General features: G+C 40.8%; 4 protein-coding genes across 4 annotated transcripts; 1 reads left to right on the top strand and 3 right to left on the bottom strand.

Moving 5' to 3' along the window:
* Nucleotides 1–26: 26 nt before the first annotated feature.
* LOC124184034 (3'-5' RNA helicase YTHDC2-like) lies at nt 27–8,106 on the top strand. The gene is made up of 10 exons (XM_046573361.1): nt 27–105; nt 541–663; nt 1,597–1,825; nt 1,933–2,126; nt 2,250–4,335; nt 4,481–4,867; nt 5,128–5,378; nt 5,459–5,802; nt 6,016–6,268; nt 6,454–8,106. Exons 3-9 carry the CDS (start codon nt 1,632–1,634, stop codon nt 6,025–6,027), a joined length of 3,468 nt encoding a protein of 1,155 aa, XP_046429317.1. The 5' UTR covers nt 27–105; nt 541–663; nt 1,597–1,631; the 3' UTR covers nt 6,028–6,268; nt 6,454–8,106.
* A 118-nt stretch (nt 8,107–8,224) lies between these two features.
* Nucleotides 8,225–11,438, bottom strand: LOC124184035 (tubulin alpha-1 chain). Its single transcript, XM_046573362.1, has 3 exons — nt 11,262–11,438; nt 9,597–9,819; nt 8,225–9,485 (listed from the first exon to the last, which is right to left on the bottom strand). The coding sequence occupies exons 1-3, from the start codon at nt 11,262–11,264 to the stop codon at nt 8,359–8,361; spliced, it is 1,353 nt and encodes a 450-aa protein (XP_046429318.1). The 5' UTR covers nt 11,265–11,438; the 3' UTR covers nt 8,225–8,358.
* Nucleotides 11,439–13,446: 2,008 nt separating this feature from the next.
* LOC124182282 (tubulin alpha-1 chain-like) lies at nt 13,447–15,924 on the bottom strand. Its single transcript, XM_046569316.1, has 3 exons — nt 15,769–15,924; nt 15,077–15,299; nt 13,447–14,749 (listed from the first exon to the last, which is right to left on the bottom strand). The coding sequence occupies exons 1-3, from the start codon at nt 15,769–15,771 to the stop codon at nt 13,623–13,625; spliced, it is 1,353 nt and encodes a 450-aa protein (XP_046425272.1). The 5' UTR covers nt 15,772–15,924; the 3' UTR covers nt 13,447–13,622.
* A 2,767-nt stretch (nt 15,925–18,691) lies between these two features.
* On the bottom strand, nt 18,692–22,211 carry LOC124183123 (tubulin alpha-1 chain-like). Its single transcript, XM_046571193.1, has 3 exons — nt 22,053–22,211; nt 20,516–20,738; nt 18,692–19,934 (listed from the first exon to the last, which is right to left on the bottom strand). Exons 1-3 carry the CDS (start codon nt 22,053–22,055, stop codon nt 18,808–18,810), a joined length of 1,353 nt encoding a protein of 450 aa, XP_046427149.1. The 5' UTR covers nt 22,056–22,211; the 3' UTR covers nt 18,692–18,807.
* Nucleotides 22,212–23,380: the final 1,169 nt, after the last annotated feature.

Below are 23,380 nucleotides of genomic sequence, written 5' to 3'. Positions count from 1 at the left end.
CGAAAGGCAGTCATACAACAAGTGAGATCAAAGATGACGTTTGTACTTTACTTTATTACTTGTTTATGCTGTTATTCCTGAGCCTCGCCAAATCTAATTTCCTTTGTAAGGAATAAATAAATTTTTTGATCCCCAGAATCTATTTTTTCACTCTCTTTTACGCTGCTAGAAACAGGCGTTTTTTCCCCGCTGTTTAAAGTCCATAAAATGAATACAAGTAGAATTAGCCTTGTGCCCAGTTTAATTAGCGGTAAAATTTCTGCCAGTGGTTAAAAATAAGCATCTAGAAATTATCGTCAATACATCTAATTTCCCGCTGAAAGAAGAACGGGGCTTTTTCAGAATGCATTAAATGCCCAGTGCGCATACGCCAGAGTGTGTAGTTTTGCTGTAAAAATTGGAATCAGATTCGGTTCTCGGTTCTGTCATTGTTTTCAGCCTACATGGCAACAATCGGTTCTTAACCGAAAATTTACCTCGCGTCATACACTCAAAAGCGTCATGCACAGCTTTATAACAACTAGATACATATGCACGCAGTTCTAGGGATGGTCCGATGCAGCGATACCGAAAGATTCTTTTATTAGGTTGTAAGTGTCGTTCTGTTCGATCCTTCGATTCCGAAGCAATACGTCTGATCATCTAAGCCAGCTTCGCTGTGAGGTATGTAGTTAACAATCGCAAATTAATTTTCTTTTACCAAAAATTGATCGAATCCTTTTAGTAGATTCGTTATTTTATCAGTGTCGCGTGTGCCTTGTACGATACATGTGTTCATGCTTGCCTTCTGCTTTCACCAATGTATACAATCAGTTCCTGCCTACAATGTTTTGCAAAAATTTGTGCTTCCACCAATGTATCCAATTAGTTCTACCTCCAATGTTTTGCAAAAATTTACGAATACCTGTTACGGTTGTTTTCATTAATGTTATTTAATCTATTTGAGAAATGTTCCTTAGCGTGTTGTTAAGATAATAGTAGAACATTATTTTTATTCAAAACGCTTTCTTTTTTCGAAAACTTGGAATGCACTGCCGGCCCATATTAACCCCTTAACATACGATTTAAGTTCCGAACGCGCGGGCCCATAATCAACAATATTGTAGGTGAAGGGGTTAAGAACTGTAACATTATGTACCGCTCTAAAACTAGTCTGTGGAATTATACTGCAAAATTTCAATGTATGTTGTATAGTATTAGTGAGTAAGTGATTGCCAAAGCTTGTGTACTCGTCATATGATATAAATTATATTTCTGCACCTATTGATAACAGCTTAACTATTTACCATATGTATAGGACAGTCTTACCTGTTGATTATTTATAAATAAATAAATAAATTATTCTGGAAGAAAGATCAATGTATCTTGTTGGTTTCAAATAACTTTACAGTATTGTTGCAATCCTTATTATTTGTAATATCTTATTTACCCAACATTCAACCATTAGTGATTTTTAATCTTCAAGTAAGAAATCACATTTACCACAGTCTTTAGTTTTGTTCGTTTAATATAATAATCAATTTTCCTTCCAATGAAGACAAAAATTGATAAATTTTCTGTTTTTTTTTTTTTAATTTCAACGTTTTATTTTTGCAGTTAGTTCATCCTGTCTTAATACTGTAAAATCCAACATGCCAAGACGAAAGCAACAGAAGAAACCAGCGATTGGTGAGGACACCAGAATCGCAGTGAATTTAACAATCAGAAAGCTTCTGGCTGCTCCGGAACAAAAAGAATTAGAATTTCCGTCTTCTTATACGGCTGAGGAAAGAGCTTATATCCATGATCTTGCCAGAGAACATGGACTCAAGTCGAAAAGTCGCGGGTAAATAGAGAACAAATATTGAAAGACATACATGCGTAGCTGGAACTCTAATATAAGCTTGGTACACGCAATTACATTTTATCATATTTTTTTTTCGTTTGCAATAGGAAAGGAACCAACAGATTTTTAACTGTTTACAAGCGGGAAGGATCAACTATTGTTCAAGCAGATGCCATAATAAAGCTACAAAAGTCCTCACGACAAGGGATTTATAATTTAATACAGAAATTTCCCTTGAGCAATAAGGAGAGACAGGATTTACTCCCACCTACAGAGAGGGAACGCATTATTAACACAGAAGGTAAATTTACTTAGTAATTTTCAAAGAGATATCTTGAAACTAAATTTTGCAGGTAAACTGTTGATGTATTTCAATTTAATACCATTACAACACACATCAATTCCCAATAAATATTATTTACAGTCAACACGAATACGAAAGCAATGGGCCGTTTGAATGGCGGAATACCGCAGGTACCACAGCTTAAGACAAATATGGATGTTTTACCATTTCGCGAATGTCTACCAGTCTATAATATGAGAGAGGAGATAATGCAGGTTCTACCATCAAGCCAAGTAATTATAATAGCAGGAGAGACGGGAAGTGGAAAAACAACCCAAGTTCCTCAGTTCATCCTAGACTACTGTCAGCAGAGGAATCAAACATGCAGAATAATATGCACTCAGCCTAGAAGACTGTCAGCAGTCTCGGTAGCAGAGAGAGTAGCTTTTGAAAGAGATGAAAAAATTGGGCAAACATTTGGGTATCAAATAAGGCTGGAGAGCAGAGTATCTCCGAAAACGTTGCTCACTTATTGCACCAACGGTGTTCTGCTCAGAACATTAATGGGTGGTGATTCGGCGTTGGCTACAATAACGCATATAATCGTAGATGAGATTCATGAGCGAGATAGATTTTGTGATTTTCTTTTAATCGCACTAAAGGATGCCCTAGTTAAGTTTAGATCTCTAAAAGTTGTCCTGATGAGTGCCACTATGGATACAAGCATATTTCTGAAGTACTTCAACCACTGCTCAGTAATTAACGTCCCTGGCAGACTTTACGACGTCGAGGTATTGTATCTCGAGGATATTCTCAAAGTGACTAACTACATGACTAAGGATATGTCAGCTAAGAAGGAAAAAATGGTCAACAAAAAGGACCAGAAGAAGGTTCTAGAGTCTTGGACCCAATACAAGCCTGCAAACTCAACCATCAATTACATATCTGAAAGAAATTTAATACCAGCACCAATTCTGGGCCAGCAAAATCAACCCGTACCTGAAAGAGTTGAGCTTGAGCCAAGACTGGTAGATAAAATGGATCGGTCAATATCAGAAGCGTGGCTGTGTGGTGGCGAAGACAACTTCACACAGTTACTGTATTTCATACAGTCGGAAAATGTTTCTGTTGATTACCAGCACTCAAAGACGTCGGTAACACCGCTGATGGTTGCAGCAGGAAGAGGGTGCATCGACACAACGGAGCGTCTCTTAAATCTTGGAGCAAATCTTAATATACGCTCGGTTAATGAATGGACGGCTTTGGACTGGGCAAGAAAAATGAACCAGGTTGAATGTGCCGAGCTTATAGAAGCCTATATGAAGACATACGACTGTGAAACGGCGTACGAGGATGTTCCTCTTGATAAAAACATCCCCATTTCGGAAGAAGACAAAATGCTTCTCGACGTTTACCATCACACATTCAATGATGAGAATGTTGACTACGATTTGATGTTTTCTCTAATTCTTCACATACACACGAAGATGCCGTATGGATCAATTCTTGTTTTCTTACCTGGGTATGACGACATAGTGACTATGAGAGAGAGGATAAACGCCGAAGAGAAGAGGATGAGCGAAAGATTCCGCTACAATTTGTTTGTCCTGCACTCCAACATGCAGACTTGTGACCAAAAGCGAGTTTTCAGACCTAGTCCTCAGGGGACGCGTAAGATAATACTGTCCACTAACATAGCGGAGACTAGCATAACAATCGATGATGTTGTGTATGTCATTGACTCCGGGAAAGTGAAGGAGAAGTCTTTTGATGCTATGTCTGGAGTTTGCACACTCAGATCCAACTGGATATCGCAGGCATGTGCCAAGCAACGTAAAGGAAGGGCTGGCAGATGTCAGAATGGGATTTGCTTCCGTCTATTCTCTTCGGTCAGATTCAATTCCATGCAGCCTTACCAAACGCCGGAAATACTTAGGCTACCGCTACAGGAATTGTGCCTCTATACCAAACACTTGGCTCCTGGGAATACTCCAATAGCTGAATTCTTGGACAGAGCATTGGAACCGCCGTCTAACGCTGTTACCCGCAACGCTGTTCAACTCCTGAAGACTATAGATGCTCTAGATCCGTGGGAAGACCTGACAGAACTTGGAAGTCACCTCTTAGATCTACCTGTCGAACCTCGACTCGGCAAAATGCTTTTATATGCAGTTGTGCTGAAATGCCTTGATCCAATTCTCACCATCGTTTGCAGTCTTGCTTACAAGTGAGTGTCAGATCAGTATCCAATTATTTTAGTAACTAGCCCTCTAAAATCAATTACTTTCAATGTTTTCAAAGTTTTATTTATCATAATACTGCACAGTCAGGATAAAATAACAAATTTCTCTTTACTTTGATAATTCTCTCAGGGATCCGTTTCTTTTGCCTTCGCAACCATCGCAAAAGCGTGCAGCCACTCTGTCTCGTAAGGATTTTTCAGCAGGTACATATTCAGACCACATGGCTGTTCTGCGAGCTTTTCAAAGCTGGCAAACAGCTAGAGCAAACGGTAGAGAGCGGCTCTTTTGTGAAAAGAATTTTATCTCTGCTGCAACGATGGAAATGGTCGTTGGAATGCGCACTCAACTTCTTGGACAACTCAGAGCCTCTGGGTTTGTAAGAGCAAGAGGCTCTGGCGATATCCGCGACCTCAACTCGAACTCCGAGAATTGGGCCGTGGTGAAAGCAGCACTTACAGCTGGACTGTACCCAAATCTGATCAGGGTAGACAGAGAACATTCGCAGCTTCGAACACAGTAAGTTTCCCTTTTTTTCAATTCCAATCAAAGACAAAAGTCAGTGTTAAATCAGTACCTAATTATTTTACTTATCAGCCATCTAAAATCGACCACTTCCAATGTCTTATTTACCATAATACTGCACAGTCGAATTGAAATAACTAATTTTTCCTCACTTTAGTAATAATTATTAGAAGTCTGTTTCTTCTGCCTTTGCAATCATCTTGAAAAGGAAGCCCTGAATTTTAAGTCATTAGCTTAACATATTAATTTTACAGAAAAGAAGTCAAGGTAGTCTTTCATCCTTCCTCCACGCTTCGAGATAACCCAAAATCACCTCGTACTACATCCGCACAGACCCACTCTGCTAATGTTAACGCTTTACCATGCGATTGGTTACTGTATGAAGAAATGAGCCGCTCCGGGCGTTTCTGTCACGTCAAAACAGTTACCCTCGTCAATCCTATCACAGTTGCGTTATTTAGTGGACCAGCACGGTTACCAATGGACGTAATTTACGAGGCCGAAAGTAAGGCGGAAAATTTTTGGAATTTTTTTCGTCTGTTCCTCGGACATTCAGAGCTGAACAATGATTTTTTTACATATTAGCTATTCCTGAGAGTGAGTCGGACTCTGAGGCAGATGAGGCACAAGAGGGAACAACAATTTTGAAATTGGACGACTGGGTAGTATTCAAATTGGACCCTGAAGCAGCTCAACTTATTTTACACCTGCGACAGAAGTGGAACGCTCTGTTCCTTAGACGAATGAAAACTCCAAGCAAACCTATGTCGCAACTCGATGAACAAGTAGTCAGAACTCTAGTTTCTGTTATTACTAATGAAGAACAAGCTTGTGGTCTTCATCAACCATCTGGAATTGGGCAAAGACCACGTCCCTTGATCGTTGACTATTATCCAGCCAGCGCTAGGCGGCCAGATGATTATGAAGAGGTAATGTAGTTTATTTTTTTCAAATGTAATTAATGCTTTTCTTGGTCACCTAATGATTTGAAATCTTGTCAATAAAAAACAAGTTCACGGCGACCTAAATTCTGTACTGAGAGATAAATTTTGTGACTTCGATTTACGGCTTTGAATTATGCAACTATTTAGTTTAGTTCAGAAATTCAATTGAGAAAACTGATTACTCATTATCTGTTTCAGAGAAATTTCTAGAATTTTGATAACAAAGACTTCAGGGGATGGAGAAACTTACGATTCCAGTTTCCTTTACTCCATAGACTGATTGCTATGTCCCTAAACTTTCTCACTTGGAAATTTTTTTCTTCTACTCATTCTACCAAGCAATATTCTATCATAAAATCAAACTATGCATGTGAGAAATGTCGAGGATTTGGACCTCTCGATAATTGGAAAACGAAATCTCAGTATAAACAAAGGAAAACTTCACAAACTGGTGAGTACGGGGCATGTCTATAAAACGAAACGAAAGTTAATATGCAGATTTTGCATACGAGAGAATAATTTAGGACTAAAGGATTCAGACATTGATATTTTTTGTAAATTAAGTGCAGGTTCGGCGTCAATGCTGGATCTCGTAACGATAATACCTAAGAAATTTTGTAATTTTCATTGATACAGAAACGCGGAACTGTCGAAGCTGGAATACCTGGGCAAAGAAAAATTTAACGAGCGTAATTTTCATATCACGAGAAGTTGGCTGAACCCTCTTGATTCCGACAACAAGAGGGTACGGTACGGTAAAATTGGCAGGGTAAGTGCTTGCTGAGTCTGTAGTGGAAAAAATTTTTCGGATCATTTGTTGATCATTTTTTTCCAGCAGTTCAGAGTACTGGTAGCTAGGAACTAATATATGTTACAGAACCCATGAGTATAAGTGGAACTGAACGTGTGCACTTTGAAAACTTGTCGTGATTTTGTACGGTGATATCGTAATTTTAACATTATGCTAAGGAAAGTGGCGAGTCGCTAATTTTTAGTTCGTTTTGACGTTATTTTTCTTATCACTACATAGTTGGTTTTAGCAAAGCCTCAATTTTATAAAACCATAGAGCTGTGTAGGTCTGTTCCTACAGCTGGTGACTTTTAGCTTATATTGAAAAGTCCGAATGTTGTTGAGTCAATCAGAAAACAAATCAGCCTCGTACATTCTCACATATTTACATGTTACCCATTGCAAATTCTAGGCCATCGATGGTATTTGTTGATAGATATTATATAATGTGATATTTTCTAGTTGATGGTCGTAATTTCAGATTTCAATAACTGGTCTTATAACAATCGCATGGAAAGTATATTTTTACGTTACATACCCCTTAATTTTAAATCATTATTCACTATAAGTGATTGATACTACTTTGTTTTAAATATGCGTGTAGTACTTATACAGTTTCAAGATTGAACTGAGCCCTCTATTCAAAACTCAGTGACGGTTCCAGACAAATGAGCATTGTTTTTTTTTTCCGTTCAATAATCGCGCAATGTAACTAAATTATGTGTATTTATAATTACACATTCTTACAATGTTGTTTTTTATTTTATATATTTCAAGTCCGTCCCTCACTAAATATGTACAAAATTTGTCTTTCAAATACGTAGGTTGAGCTAGATCCAGGTGAACGTATGAAGTTTCTCTTTACTTTATTTCCTTTATTCTTACCATGCAAAAATCTGGTTACTCCTTCTTACTAACTCACTTTTTTTTACGAGATATAGCTGTAGGTACATACCGTATCATATATGGTATCTGATGCAAACAAATGCTTAAACGTAATGCATGTACACCACAGAGATAAATATTTGTAACAATTTTCGGTACACAATATCTTCTGGGATCTATATTATTTTACAGCTTCTTGTATATTTGTGATACTGTTTTATGTATTAATAAACGTCACCGCCATACCAAATAAATTAATAAATAGCTATCTTCTAGCAATTCGTAAACGCCTGGGTGAAATTGAAACAAGTAATTAACTAACGGTAATAAATTTAACATTTCATATCGTGCCCCCGAATTTAATTAAAGTACTGTACAACTTAAAAAAAACTGTAGTTTCCCTTTATTTACAACGTTCCATGAAATCTGGTAAATCATTTGTAAATAATTATTTTTTGGAGACACAATTCGAACTCTGTAATGAACGAGTCATTTCGTACCAAATTGACAAATTTTAATTTTCAGACGCAATGGTTGAACGAAATATGAGTCAACGATTTATAGCTCTAACATTTTGTATTAATTCGGAATACATAACAATTTTATGAACTGAATATTTCGCAAGAACGGTAATGGCAATATCTTCGAGATGAAGCGGTGCCTTTATGCGGAATCATTTGTGTGGAAATTTACAGGAAAGGCTGTGACAAGGTCCATGTAATAGTCAAGATATTGGATGCAAAAACTGTTTATTTTCAGAAAATACCATGAGGTGTGAGAATCAGAATAAAAATAAAATCGAAAAGAAAACTGGGAATGTGAAAATTACCAAGTGAGAAATATCGTTGTGTCATTCAGGAACAAGATTAGTATTCTTCTGCTCCTTCGCCCTCCCCCTCAGCAGAATCCATGCCAACCTCTTCGTAGTCTTTTTCAAGAGCAGCGAGGTCCTCACGTGCCTCCGAAAACTCACCTTCCTCCATACCCTCACCCACATACCAGTGAACAAAGGCACGCTTGGCGTACATCAGATCGAACTTGTGGTCAAGACGAGCCCAGGCCTCAGCGATAGCCGTGGTGTTGGACAACATGCAGACTGCACGTTGCACCTTGGCCAAGTCACCACCGGGAACGACGGTTGGGGGCTGGTAGTTGATGCCGACCTTGAAACCGGTGGGACACCAGTCGACGAACTGAATCGTGCGCTTGGTCTTAATGGTGGCAATAGCCGCGTTAACGTCTTTCGGGACTACATCGCCTCTGTACAGCATGCAACAAGCCATGTATTTGCCATGACGGGGGTCACACTTGACCATCTGGTTAGCTGGCTCGAAACAAGCGTTGGTGATTTCTCCGACAGACAGCTGCTCGTGGTACGCCTTCTCTGCAGAGATGACGGGTGCGTAAGTGACCAGTGGGAAGTGGATACGAGGGTAGGGCACCAAGTTGGTCTGGAACTCAGTAAGGTCGACGTTTAGAGCACCGTCGAATCTTAGGGAGGCGGTGATGGAGGATACAATCTGGCCGATGAGTCTGTTCAGGTTTGTGTATGTTGGCCTCTCAATGTCCAGATTTCGGCGGCAGATATCATAAATGGCCTCGTTGTCGACCATGAAGGCGCAATCGGAGTGCTCGAGGGTTGTATGGGTTGTCAGGATCGAGTTGTACGGCTCGACGACGGCGGTGGAAACCTGGGGTGCTGGGTAGATTGCGAATTCCAGCTTCGATTTCTTTCCATAGTCAACAGAGAGACGTTCCATAAGCAGAGATGTGAAGCCAGATCCAGTGCCTCCTCCGAAAGAATGGAAGATCAGGAATCCTTGAAGACCAGTGCACTGGTCGGCCAATTTTCGGACACGGTCCAACACTAGGTCGACAATTTCTTTTCCGATAGTGTAGTGACCACGGGCATAGTTATTCGCGGCATCCTCTTTGCCAGTGATCAACTGCTCAGGGTGGAAAAGCTGGCGGTAAGTTCCAGTCCTGACTTCATCTACAACATTAGAACAAATTCTAGATGGTTATTATAAGATAAAAAACTCGATTATTTCGTGTCACCAATGCCTGAAAAAACGTGATAAATTAGAACGCTAACAGTACGTACCAACAACCGTTGGTTCCAAATCAATGAACACAGCTCGAGGAACATGTTTTCCAGCTCCAGTTTCGCTGAAGAAGGTATTAAAGCTGTCGTCTCCCCCACCGATCGTTTTGTCAGATGGCATCTGTCCATCGGGCTGAATTCCATGCTCAAGGCAGTAGAGTTCCCAGCAGGCATTACCAATCTGGACACCAGCTTGTCCAACATGGATTGAGATGCACTCACGCTAAAGCAAAACAGAATCAGCTTTGTTACAACTTTCGAGTATCTACTTCTGTATTCACATTCATGTCGGCACATCCTGCATCAGATGAAACAGCATAGTATACATTCCCCTTTTTTAGTACATACATATCGAAATGCGGAAATTTTGAAGTATGACACAGCGGTCAGCTGAATGGTACTCGCTCCAACTTTATTCGCTTGGCTTACAAGAACAATGTCTCGGTTTATTTGTAATATTGTATCTATCATGCATTATCATTTGCATAAGAACCTTTTTGAGACTGGACAGTTGTTTGGATTTTTTAAAAATTAATCTGTTCAATATCAACATTGGTAAACTTTCCTCTACTTTTTAGCTATCCCCCCCACCTCCCAATTAGCCTTCAGGAACCGCGTAATATTTAAAATTGTATAAAACGTACGATTACATTTCAGTCTTACCAACACCACAATGATATGTAACCCGATTCAACCGTTAACCGCGTTTCCGTTACAGGATACGCGTTTACACGCATGACCTCCCAACGCCATTGAAAGAACGCCACAGCAACGGAAAATCGATTTAAAACGCTTTCCGATTTTCTCGTTGTTATATTATCCTTACTACAATGCACGAAGTAAATATTATTCGTGCTACAGTGTAACAGTTTATAAAAAGCTGCCGTTCGGTTTTATGTACGGAAACGAGGTGTCGAAATGAGCAAAAAAATTCACCGATTTTAACCATTTTCGAACCGGAACGCTCTTTAGTTACATTTTAGGAAACTCAATCGGACCCATATCTTAAGCATGAAGCCTAATCTAGGCCTTCTAAATCTCAGTTTGACTAATGTATAGTTTGCCTTGAAACTCGTTCAATAACAATTACACGCTTTCTTGTCATAGAACGATCGTGGCAAGTCAAAAGATTGTTTCAAAACACCATGGAGCCGCTCAAAGCACGTGAAAACGTCATAATTAATCACCTTTCATCCTTTTGAAGTTCAGATATAAAAATTACACTAATAACATAAAAGGAAAATTTGTATGATACGAAATATTTTTCAAGATTACTAATTCGGTATGAACAATACATCACTGCGTTAATCGGTATACGATCGCGACGTACGCTCGATGCGAGAATGAACTCATAAAATCATTGTAAATTCAAATCCCAGAAAAGTCACGGGTTATTCCAACTTACATGAATCGAATGTATTACATACGTAAACAAATGAACAAGAAAATAAAAATTGTCATACGTCGAAGTGAAGGCAGAAATATAGCGACAAATAAGGTCACGATCGTGACTCATCACCAGCTCAGCAAGGGTGGAGCCGGCCGGCTTATCCCTTGTCAAAATGGCGAGGCAATGCGGTCGGCAACGAGCCTTCAAAATTCAGCTAGCGGCGAATTGCGAGTCCGATAAACCTTTATTGCGGTCAAAGAGCTGATATAACTCACCATTGTTGATTAAGTGATTGGTGTTTGTCGGAAGAGCGAAAAAAGACAGTTGAAGGACAAGGAGATTCAATAGAGTTAGCGGAAGCAGGTAATGGAGCTTCTACAAACGGCTATCGCAAGTCCAACGACCGTCGACGACTGCTAACGTAATGGTTCGAAAGAACAAACTTTGACGCATTGCAGCTGCCACTCAGCTTTATACCGGACCCCTTCCACGACCGACGTTACGTTCTGATTGGTCCGCAGAGCGCAGCTGCGACTGCGCGCGACCCCTACACCAGGGACAAAGTAGTCCCTTCTCAGTCGTCATCGGCATTCGATTTTTAAGTAAAATAGGACGTTTTTGCCTGGTGAAAATAACGTACTTGGCGAACATATCGCCAGGATTGCGCCATAAATACGATGGTTTACCCTCTTGCATTCAATCGGTTCTGTTCATTGTTTGGCAAATGTCGATCAAACGCGACCCAGCTTTTAACTAATATTATACACATACGAGGCAATTCGTCCACTCGTTTAGGTGTATAAGTATCGTGTACGAATCGCTGGGTTTTACACCGACCGCTGAAGGGGCGTCGACCGAGGTACACGACACTCGGCTCAATTATGCTGTACATTTTAAGTACACTTTTATAATGCGCAATTTGAGTTTAGATTTTCGTACGATTTCAGAACAATTATTCTACTAGCCGCATATTCACATGTATTTAGTGCATCGCACATTGATACACTGTATTTTGGTACACCACGCATGGTACGTACGTATCCACCCGTATACATAGGTATATACGTGCGTGGTATACCTACAGATACTACACGTTCCATTCTAACAGGAAACCGGCGATATTAATTTACCAGGAAGCTGCTATCTCGTAACGGTTTAAGCCTGCTTTTATCGTGTGAAATGAAATTAAAGAAGCACATCTCAAAGAGAGTCTCACATTATCTTTGGGTGGTCGAATAATGCTACATATACTTTATTTTATTTTATTTCCCAAGTATAATTTTTCACAAAGTTTTTTCATTGATACATCGGCAGTAATAACTAATTCAAGCGTCTTTTATCGGGTTGGACTGAATTTAAAACTGTTAAACCGACACGTTTTCTCATCTAAAAGGTATTCCAACGTTTTGATATTGTCGAATAACGAATGAGCCTAGTTAAATTGCCAACAATGTCTTTGCCCTTTGGTACTTTCTACACTCAAAATTACCACAGCGTCATTATCATGATGGGTGTATTGTGAGAGAAGAGAGTGCTTTGTAACGATTAACTTCAGTATCGAGCGTTTCCGAGCAGTGTTACGTGCCTCGCCTGATCGTATACAACACGACTTACATTCCTGTTGTCAATGTTGCTAATCCGAGTGCGCGATGGTACTGCTGAACCAGGCTGAACTAATTAACCAATTAAAAATGGTCGCCTAAAATCCTACATAACCTTGAAGATACACTGGCGTGACCATTCTCCATTATGTGTATGATAGATGGCTTGTGTTATGTTTTTCCAGTTTTGGAGTATTCGAATATTCGATCAACGTTGATCCAACTTGATTTTGTTCAGCGCTGGCGATATTCTTGCGTTTTAAATTGGAATTGAATTATAGGGATGAATTTCTATCGTCATTGCGAATGCATGGATGGCTCGAAATCAGGAACGTCCACCTTCCAAATAAACATAAATTGCGTCATCCCGATTTATAGCTCTGCCCACGGATATGGTCGACTTGCCGTGTTTGGAGTGAACGATCACGCGTACTGAGCTGACGGCGACCATATATTTTACACTCATTGCATTTCACGTGTATGATTTACAGTGGCGTAAGCATGACCGGAAGATACGAGTGTGTAAGTAAAAATTCCGTGGTTTCACTTCCACGAATCTCTAGAGCTAAAGTATCAACTGTGAGCAGCTCTTATGTATATGCATGAAATTTAATAATTACAAGATTGTATTATTTGCGTTCCTTTAATAACCTTTAATGGAAACGGGGAGGTATTACGTCAGTTTGTTCAGCTTATTTATCGTAGGTATATAACACACAGATATTATTTGAAGTTATACATTTACGTAGCTATAATACCTAAAAATTGGAATGGTGTAGAAGGTCCCAATGAAAACTCTTCATCTGTAGCTAGAGGATGTAATAGATGAGGCAGTAAAAAATTATTGATAGTGTTTGAATTGGGTTAGAATTGGTTTTATTTCCATCAATGTTTTTCAGCGTTACACGAGTTAGAAAAGATAGCTTGAGTTTCGTCGTAAGACGTTAGAAACGAGATTTTTATCGTGCAGAATAAAGCCTGTGATACAGATGCAGCGCTCAACTTTTGGTAAATTCTCAAGAATTAGCTGCGGGTTTAGAATTCTTCTGCTCCTTCGCCCTCTCCCTCGGCGGAGTCCATGCCGACCTCTTCGTAGTCCTTCTCAAGGGCTGCAAGATCCTCACGAGCCTCTGAGAATTCACCCTCCTCCATACCCTCGCCGACGTACCAGTGGACAAAAGCGCGCTTGGCGTACATCAGATCGAACTTGTGGTCAAGACGAGCCCATGCCTCGGCGATGGCCGTGGTGTTGGACAACATGCAGACGGCACGTTGCACCTTGGCCAAGTCACCACCGGGAACGACGGTTGGGGGCTGGTAGTTAATGCCGACCTTGAAACCGGTGGGACACCAGTCGACGAACTGAATTGATCGTTTGGTCTTAATGGTGGCGATGGCGGCATTGACGTCTTTTGGAACTACGTCACCTCTGTACAGCATGCAGCAAGCCATGTATTTGCCATGACGGGGGTCACACTTGACCATCTGGTTAGCTGGCTCGAAACAAGCGTTGGTGATTTCTCCGACAGACAGCTGCTCGTGGTACGCCTTCTCTGCAGAGATGACGGGTGCGTAAGTGACCAGTGGGAAGTGGATACGAGGGTAGGGCACCAAGTTGGTCTGGAACTCAGTAAGGTCGACGTTTAGAGCACCGTCGAATCTTAGGGAGGCGGTGATGGAGGATACAATCTGGCCGATGAGTCTGTTTAGGTTTGTGTATGTTGGCCTCTCAATGTCCAGATTTCGGCGGCAGATATCATAAATGGCCTCGTTGTCGACCATGAAGGCGCAATCGGAGTGCTCGAGGGTTGTATGGGTTGTCAGGATCGAGTTGTACGGCTCGACGACGGCGGTGGAAACCTGGGGTGCTGGGTAGATTGCGAATTCCAGCTTCGATTTCTTTCCATAATCGACGGAGAGCCGTTCCATGAGAAGAGAAGTGAATCCGGATCCCGTGCCTCCTCCGAACGAATGGAAGATCAGGAATCCCTGTAGTCCGGTGCATTGGTCGGCCAGTTTCCGGATGCGGTCCAGCACCAGATCGACGATCTCCTTGCCGATGGTGTAGTGGCCACGTGCATAGTTGTTGGCTGCATCCTCTTTCCCAGTGATTAACTGCTCCGGATGGAAGAGTTGGCGGTATGTCCCGGTTCGAACCTCGTCTACGAAAAATACAATAGTGTCTTTAATATGCCGAGCTTACTACATCGAAACTCATCCGGTTATTAGGCTTACTACTTGTATATGCAGAGTATATACTACACGAAGTAACACATCCAATAAATTACTCGGACTTTCAATGTCAGATTGATTTTGATTGATCCGCTGTTAATTATTACGTTTTATACCAGCCGTACAAACGACCGCTGCCTTTATGTTTCCACTGGCGCATCACCATCCGCAATATTCCCATACAACTTTATGCATTTCATTACGCTATACGCAAACTTTGCTCGTGCCTCAGGCCTGTAGCTACACATTGGACTTACCCACAACTGTTGGCTCTAAATCAATGAACACCGCCCTGGGAACGTGTTTGCCAGCGCCAGTCTCGCTGAAAAAGGTGTTGAAACTGTCATCCCCCCCGCCGATGGTTTTGTCAGATGGCATCTGTCCATCGGGCTGAATACCATGCTCAAGGCAGTAGAGCTCCCAACACGCATTGCCAATCTGAACACCAGCCTGTCCAACGTGGATGGAGATGCACTCACGCTAGAAATTGTACGAACAAACGACACGATAAGACATCTTTATTTTATTAGTAAAGAGCAGGAAGAACTCCCATTAAAGTTTTGCCATCGATGCCCTCGAAAATTCCGTCGCGCCGGATCAGTCTCTCTCTGGAAGTAACAGCTACAGCCATAAAAATATTGAATCATATCCAAAAAGAAAACTAGGCTTTCGATCCAAAGTTCCCTTTATACAAGGTAGATCAAATATTGAATGGAATGAACTTAATTCACACGATTTTTCATCAAAAACGCTCCAACCCCTGTCACATCAGGAAGGCTCGTTCAAAATTACATGAACCACAATCTAGCGCCTCAAGTTACTCAAAGTTCCACAATGCACAGCAAGGTGAATTTCCAAAAACAGTCGTATGCGCAATGGCTGCTAACTAAATACATAGAAGTGAAACGAAATTGAGAAAAAAGTTGTGATTTTTTTGAAAGAAACTTACCATTTTGATTGTTCGCGGTAAGTCGCAGTACGTGTATTACAATGAGGTGAAATAAGAGGTTCAGACGAAGCTGGCGATGGAGCTTCCCTAAACTCTGCAGGTTTCGAGCACTCGTGAAAGAAGCACCCCGCCGGCACACCCAGCCGCAATATATACTCCGGTCACCCTACCATCCGGACAAACCATGCGACGATGGGCGCGGGCGCTCTGACTCATACATCCTGTCCGATCAATAATCCGCTCATTCTCATACGGGGTGTCTCGCTAGGATGGCTTCTTGGCAATGACGTACCCCGCCTTGGGCATCCCCAGTAGGTTTTTCAAAAAATAAAGTAATTACTCCAGTCGACGCCGAGGAGAAATTGAATAAAAAATAATTCTTTCGATTAGGCAATGCATATTATCAGATGAATTAGGATTCTTCACGTTTTAGAACCCCTGTGATATTCTTCCATCAACGTTCAAGGTATACGGGTTTATGGATTATTACAGAACTTTTGAACCAACGTAAAATGTCGAGAATTTCGACGGTTGTTTTCTTTCTCTGCTCTCCTCATTTTCATATCTCGTCCGTATGCTGAAAAATGCCGAGCACTTAACATTATCGTAAAAATTTCTTGTTACGGTACTGGGTATGGGTGCGATCACGCGTATCTTGGAGTGCCCGTAAATATTACTTAACGTTTTTGTTACAGATAAGTGATGATCCAACCCAGACGACGAAGACCAAGAATAGGCATGTGAGCTTGACGACGATTTTCTCTCGTTTCTTCATTATTCGATTGCGAGACATAATGTACCATGTGGTTCAGAAATTTCGGTCACAGACCATGTTGCATAATTGTTCATTCACAGCATCAACAAAAATGATCACGGTAGAAAAATTTAACCGGGATCCCACTCTGATTCAACTCTTTGAAGCATACATTTTTCCTTGTAGTCAAATTACTTGAAACTGGGTATATAAAGGTTCTCAAGGTCATTGATATAAAAAATATCTGAGAAATTTTCAAGATTCAAAATGGCGGATTTAATATGAGCGAATGGGATCAATTTTTATATTCTCAGTTCACGGTATTGGAACCGGCATCCTGAATTTAAAAATTCTAACGTTGGATTCGTTTTCAGCGACCCCAAAAACTCCAGATTGCAGAGTTCCACTTTTTTGGTCTCCATAACCTTTCAACAATTACATTTATTCTGTAAAAACAGGCATTTTCAATACTTTGTTTATTTATAGCGCTCACTATATTCGCAGAATTATCATAATCCCTCTTAAAACATGAACATTGACATTTTAGAAGTCCAATTATGCAAAAAAAAAAATTACAGCGATATCTCAAAAATTCAATATAAATGTTGAGTAACCGATTCAAAAAAGGTATCTCATATATGAGAGGCAATGCCGCAATGGGTTAAATCTCATTTCATTCTCCGATTGGACGGTAAGATTTTACTGTACCCAGAGGCATACCGCTGACTGCACGTTATAATATCGAGCTCCCTATGTAGGTGTTGGGGTAGGCAGCGTCATGTCTGAATATCCGCAGTACGGATATCCACGGTGTATAAAGTCGATATTCGTTTGTGCATAGGTATCCATATTTGAAAGTTAAACGCAGAAAACTTATACACGTGGAGGTCCTCATAATCGATGTGCTTCTCTGCGTAATACTACACATTATGGCTATAAACACCGCGACTGTCTCTTTGAAAAATTGATATTTGACCAATTGTTTTGCATTCTAATATTAAAATGCTAACTGCCAATTCGCAAATGCAATACAAATTAGGCTAAAAACATCTGGCTTTATTCAATCTACAATGCTCGTTGCGCCTGCAGAGAAAAAACCGTAATCTGTCAATTCTATTCACCTACAATGTCAAGTGCGCTCGATCAAAGATCGCATCCGATAAGTTTCTACTTCAATACACTTACTCTCTGTATCAGTGGAGAACACCAGTTTTAAGTTATTGGAAACGTAGCTAACAGAGTACAACCTAAGTAGATTGATTAACGACATGAAGGAGGCAATTTCCTGCAGCAATCTCGCTACGAAAACCTACGTTCGTCTGCAGACTGCACGCGTTTAAAACCTACGCGTATTTAGGCTATTTGAAGATCACCCGACAAATTTTATTAATAGATCGTTATCGCCAGTTGGGCTAGCGGTTTTCTCTCTCCACCCTGCATTGATACATATGTTACGTAAGTACGTTGTACATCGAACACCGGACGCGATACCCTGATCGCCAGGGTTTGATATCGAGTAATTTTTGAAACATCGATGGATTTGATTTGAATAAATTTTATATGTATTAGAATTAGGTATTCGTAGTGCGAGGCTGAAAGATTTACTACAGCAGATATATCGATTAAACACAAATTTCGTCAATCGAACGATCGACCCCGAAATGCTGTGTTCTAGATTCGTGAAGTCTGTTACGAAGGATTAATATTCTGAATATTAAAAGAGCATGACGTTCGGGTGAAAACGGTAGAACCAACAGGAAACTAAAACCAATGTTTTAACTGATTGTGTAAAGCAAGGGGGAGGAATCGATGCGGTAGTAAATATCAACTAACCCTTCGCGATGCCGCGGAACACATGTAACATGGTGTAAGGCGAATAATTTAAGCTCGATTACTGCGCAACAGGTTTTGTACCAGACAAAGGTTTCAACTGCCTTCAGGATACGTTGCATACAGGACAAACCAGTGTTTATGATTGGAAATATTAAAAATAAAATGAGGAATCTGATATTTGTATAATTATTATAGTCGGGTTACTTTGGACGGTTGACGGAATAACCCACATGGACAGGTGGATAATCTGGTTCGGTAGTACATGCACACTTGGGGGGATTTTAGTTGCTTGATCGTGATGCAAGAGGGTAAAATTCAACGAGAAAATATTTACAGTTTAAAGGGAAAATCATATAACAATTTATTTTCAAAATAGGAGTTGTGGAATGAAATCAGATTATATTTAATATTGCAGTACGGTATATTTTTCAGACTATTTTAAATAGTCGTGTTTAGTATTCTTCGGCTCCATCGCCTTCGGCATCAACAGAGTCCATGCCGACCTCTTCGTAGTCCTTCTCAAGAGCGGCGAGGTCCTCACGTGCCTCGGAGAACTCGCCCTCCTCCATACCCTCGCCGACGTACCAGTGGACGAAGGCACGCTTGGCGTACATCAGGTCGAACTTGTGGTCAAGACGAGCCCAGGCCTCGGCGATGGCCGTGGTGTTGGACAACATGCAGACGGCACGTTGCACCTTGGCCAAGTCACCACCCGGAACGACGGTCGGGGGCTGGTAATTGATACCGACCTTGAAACCGGTGGGACACCAGTCGACGAATTGAATCGTGCGCTTGGTCTTGATAGTGGCAATGGCCGCGTTTACGTCTTTCGGGACTACATCGCCTCTGTACAGCATGCAGCAAGCCATGTATTTGCCGTGACGAGGGTCGCACTTGACCATCTGGTTAGCTGGCTCGAAACAAGCGTTGGTAATCTCCCCAACGGACAACTGTTCGTGGTATGCCTTTTCGGCGGAGATGACCGGAGCGTAAGTGACCAGAGGGAAGTGGATACGAGGGTAGGGTACCAAGTTGGTCTGGAACTCGGTAAGGTCGACGTTCAGGGCACCGTCGAATCTCAGGGAAGCGGTGATGGAGGATACAATCTGGCCGATAAGTCTGTTCAGGTTTGTGTATGTCGGCCTCTCAATGTCCAGATTTCGGCGGCAGATATCATAAATGGCCTCGTTGTCAACCATGAATGCGCAGTCAGAGTGCTCAAGGGTTGTATGCGTGGTCAGGATCGAGTTGTATGGCTCAACGACAGCGGTGGAAACCTGTGGGGCGGGGTAGATGGCGAATTCCAGCTTCGACTTCTTTCCATAATCGACGGAAAGTCGCTCCATAAGTAGGGAAGTAAAACCTGATCCGGTGCCTCCTCCGAATGAGTGGAAAATTAGAAATCCTTGCAGTCCCGTGCATTGGTCGGCCAACTTCCGGATGCGGTCCAGCACCAGATCGACAATCTCTTTACCTATGGTGTAGTGACCACGAGCATAGTTGTTCGCAGCATCCTCCTTACCAGTGATCAACTGTTCAGGATGGAACAACTGACGGTAAGTTCCAGTTCGTACTTCGTCTACAATTGCAAATAAAATACATAATTAATTATATTTTTTAATATAACAAGAACAATTCTATCGATACAAAGATTTTGAACTTCTTACCTATACTATACATCGATTTCTTGTTTTTTAATAATGTTTCAAGACTATCAAATCTAACGATACAAACAACAGGTTGCATCCGTTTCAGTTTTCGTCACCTAATCGTATTGTGAGAAATGTGTTGTTTTCGATTGAAAATGACGTATTCTAATTTCAACGGATCAACGTTTTCAGGCCTCTAGTATTCGAAAAACAGTTTTTTTTTTTGAAGATTTCTGTCTATCTGTCTTTTACAACAAACTCGCGATAATCTTAGAAACGGCTCAATAAAAAAATCCGAAATTTATCGGACTTTATATTCAAATGATAGATATTAAAATTTGGATTGGTTTGTTCGGTGATGAAAAGTTCCGCGAAAAATGTTGATTTTACAGCTGGTTTTTCATACTTCCTATAGTACTGTTATATCCTATTGTATCCTTTCTACATATTTTACTATATTTCCATATTCCTATAAACATATTTCAAATATCTAAGTCAAATCCGGACATACCGACAACGGTCGGTTCCAGGTCAACGAACACGGCCCTCGGTACGTGTTTACCGGCTCCGGTCTCACTAAAGAAAGTGTTAAAACTGTCGTCCACAGCTCCCAGCAATTTGTCGGACGGCATCTGCCCATCAGGCTGAATTCCATGCTCAAGGCAGTAAAGTTCCCAACAGGCATTACCAATTTGGACTCCGGCTTGTCCAACGTGGATTGAAATACACTCACGCTGCAAAAAATTAATACATAAATATTGGTATGGGGTGATTTATGGAAAAAAAAATTCATATAACAGTTACAAGAAATACAGCAGTTACAAGAGTACAGTAATATTAATCAAAACGCCTTTCATTGTAAACTTCGAACATTTATTCGGAAAAAAATACTCCATATATCAATGTCAAGCCTGCGTTGAGCACAATTTAACTCCTGACAGGCAAACATCCGAACTGTATACCTCTCGTATCAATGAGTGTAAAAAATACCCACTGCAAATTAATTTGAAATATCTCAGTTTCTAATAAAGCTAGCGACATTTTTTTTTTTAATTAAAGTAAATATAATTCCGCAGAAAATGGTTTTATTATGAAAGTAATTAAATTAAAGTAAACAAGTAAGAATGAACGGTGAAGGGGTTCAATCCGTACAGTCTGCTTCAAGAGTACAAGATGGGGGGGGGGGAGGGGCGATTTTACCCTCATTGCGTATCAGGGGTTAAGAAACTGCACCTTTAGCGTTGCTTTTAGTCAGTTTAGACGGATCAACTCAACGTATTGAAAAAAAAATAAACAAAGGTAATGGTAATCAAGAGTGTTTTGTAGCGACTTGGACGATTCAACACATTATCTAGAGAAAACAATTGAAAACTAACCTAACCGTTGATATGATTTAAAAGCTACGAAAGGTAATGGTTGAAATGAATTTTTGGTACGAGTATGCTTATAGTATAGAACAGGAGACGTAACCCCCTTTCGCGCAACTCGCCATCAAATACCGTTAGGAAAAAGAACGAAAGACGTCCGCCCGGGCAAATGGCCGCGTCACACCTCTGTCTCACCTTGACAAAACTTCTACCTGGCGAGCGCTGTCGACGGATTACCATAAGCCGTTCATACGCTTGGCTAGAATTTTAAGTCCATATTAAACCGGAATTAGAATCGCACGGGTAGAGAAATGATGTTATTGAAAACCCTATGAGTAAAAAATAAGAACCGCTCATTTCCGATGATAAATCACACAATCAGTGAGTGTCCAGCAGTCAGTAGATTGGAAAAACGTTACGATAATAATTTGATACAGCTCTTAACTTTTGTTCACATCTCTTTCGTTCCATACAATTTTATTACGGCATGTACACTATTTGGCGATATATACGTTCGCTTCGCTTGGAAAATAATCCAGGCCAAAATAAGAGGCCTGATCGATATCGCCCGGCTATCCGATTTCTGGAGATCAGATCGTGAAGTGCGTGCGGCCGCGGATGATACGCATACGTATGTACGCACTTCAGTGTAAATATATGTAATTAGGCTACTCTACTTACCATCTTGGAAAGTTGATAATTTAGTTTATCGAAGTATCGAAAGAAGAAGTCGTGAGAACTTGCTAACGACTGCTGGTGGCACTGTAGATTTTAAAATGGTTTAGAGCAGCTGGCGATGAAGCTGGTCTGAACAATGATGACGGAGATGTGGCGGCATCCGAGAAAGCGCGACCGTTTTATCGTCTTGGTTCTACCATCTCGAAGCGAGCTCTGATTGGCTCAACGAGATCACATGGCACGTTGTTTCGAACGTCGAGAAACATAACTAGAAATCACCCCGCCCTAACCGCGGGCCATTATTTCAAATAATATTCGACAAACGGTCATGTATTTGAGGATCACTTACGTCGAAATTTTTTACATAATGCCTAATTCTAGGGTATCTATGCCGATTACCTACTATTCGTTGCACGTATTTACCGACGAGTCGAATTAACAGTGGTTTGTGAGACAATCGCCTCATACCTATATAAGGATAGAATAATCGACACGTCAGCTTTAAAATTAGCTATTCAAATGATCCCTGTCTCATTCACTTGGCCGTTGGTATTTGGATCTAGATATCATGTCAAACCCACGCTAGTTGCAATGAACTAATTGAACGCGCCTACATAGGTAGATACATACGGACATATTTATTCTCCACATACTGAGTAAAATCGATTGAAATTGAAAGCCCTACACCCATTTAAACTGTGCTCATATTATCTGCCGTACGTTCATATCTTCGTGAATACCGATAGAACTGCACATACATCAGCTTCAAGATTAGAGATTGAAATGCTGCGGTTTTCAATGAAGTCAGCGAACATAACTCATGACGCTCGTTATAAATATCACGTAAAACGAGGAAGGAGTGAACCGATGCACAATCATGATTAGTAACTGTTACCAACGGTTTGACGATTGTAACTTAGAAATCAGAAGATGTGAACGCAGAAGTACGATCGCGTAGCCTCGCACAGCTGTACATTTACGTATTTTACCTCCACAAAAGGGCAAACGGTGTTTCAAGTTGAAAACGCGTAATTTTTATTGCGAAATTTGATTCGTGGTTTTTTTCTTGAGAAACGCCCAGATGTAAAACTTTTCAATACATACGGTACTGATATTGGAGAAGACTATTAGCCAATCTAGATTTCTGGGTCGGATTTGAGCAAATGAACTGCAGTCACTGCTGCATTTTGAAGATATTAATGTAGCAGCTATTCTAGAGGGAAAGACTTACGTCCGGATAATCTTGAATCATGAATAACACTTTAGCTTTCGAGGAAGGGCAACTGAATGAAGCGGGGTGAAAGGATTAGGATTACGAAATAATACGTGAA

This window comes from Neodiprion fabricii, chromosome 5 (genome assembly GCF_021155785.1).
Source record: "Neodiprion fabricii isolate iyNeoFabr1 chromosome 5, iyNeoFabr1.1, whole genome shotgun sequence".
NCBI classification, from domain to species: domain Eukaryota; kingdom Metazoa; phylum Arthropoda; class Insecta; order Hymenoptera; family Diprionidae; genus Neodiprion; species Neodiprion fabricii.
This window is presented reverse-complemented; position numbering and strand designations above follow the sequence as displayed.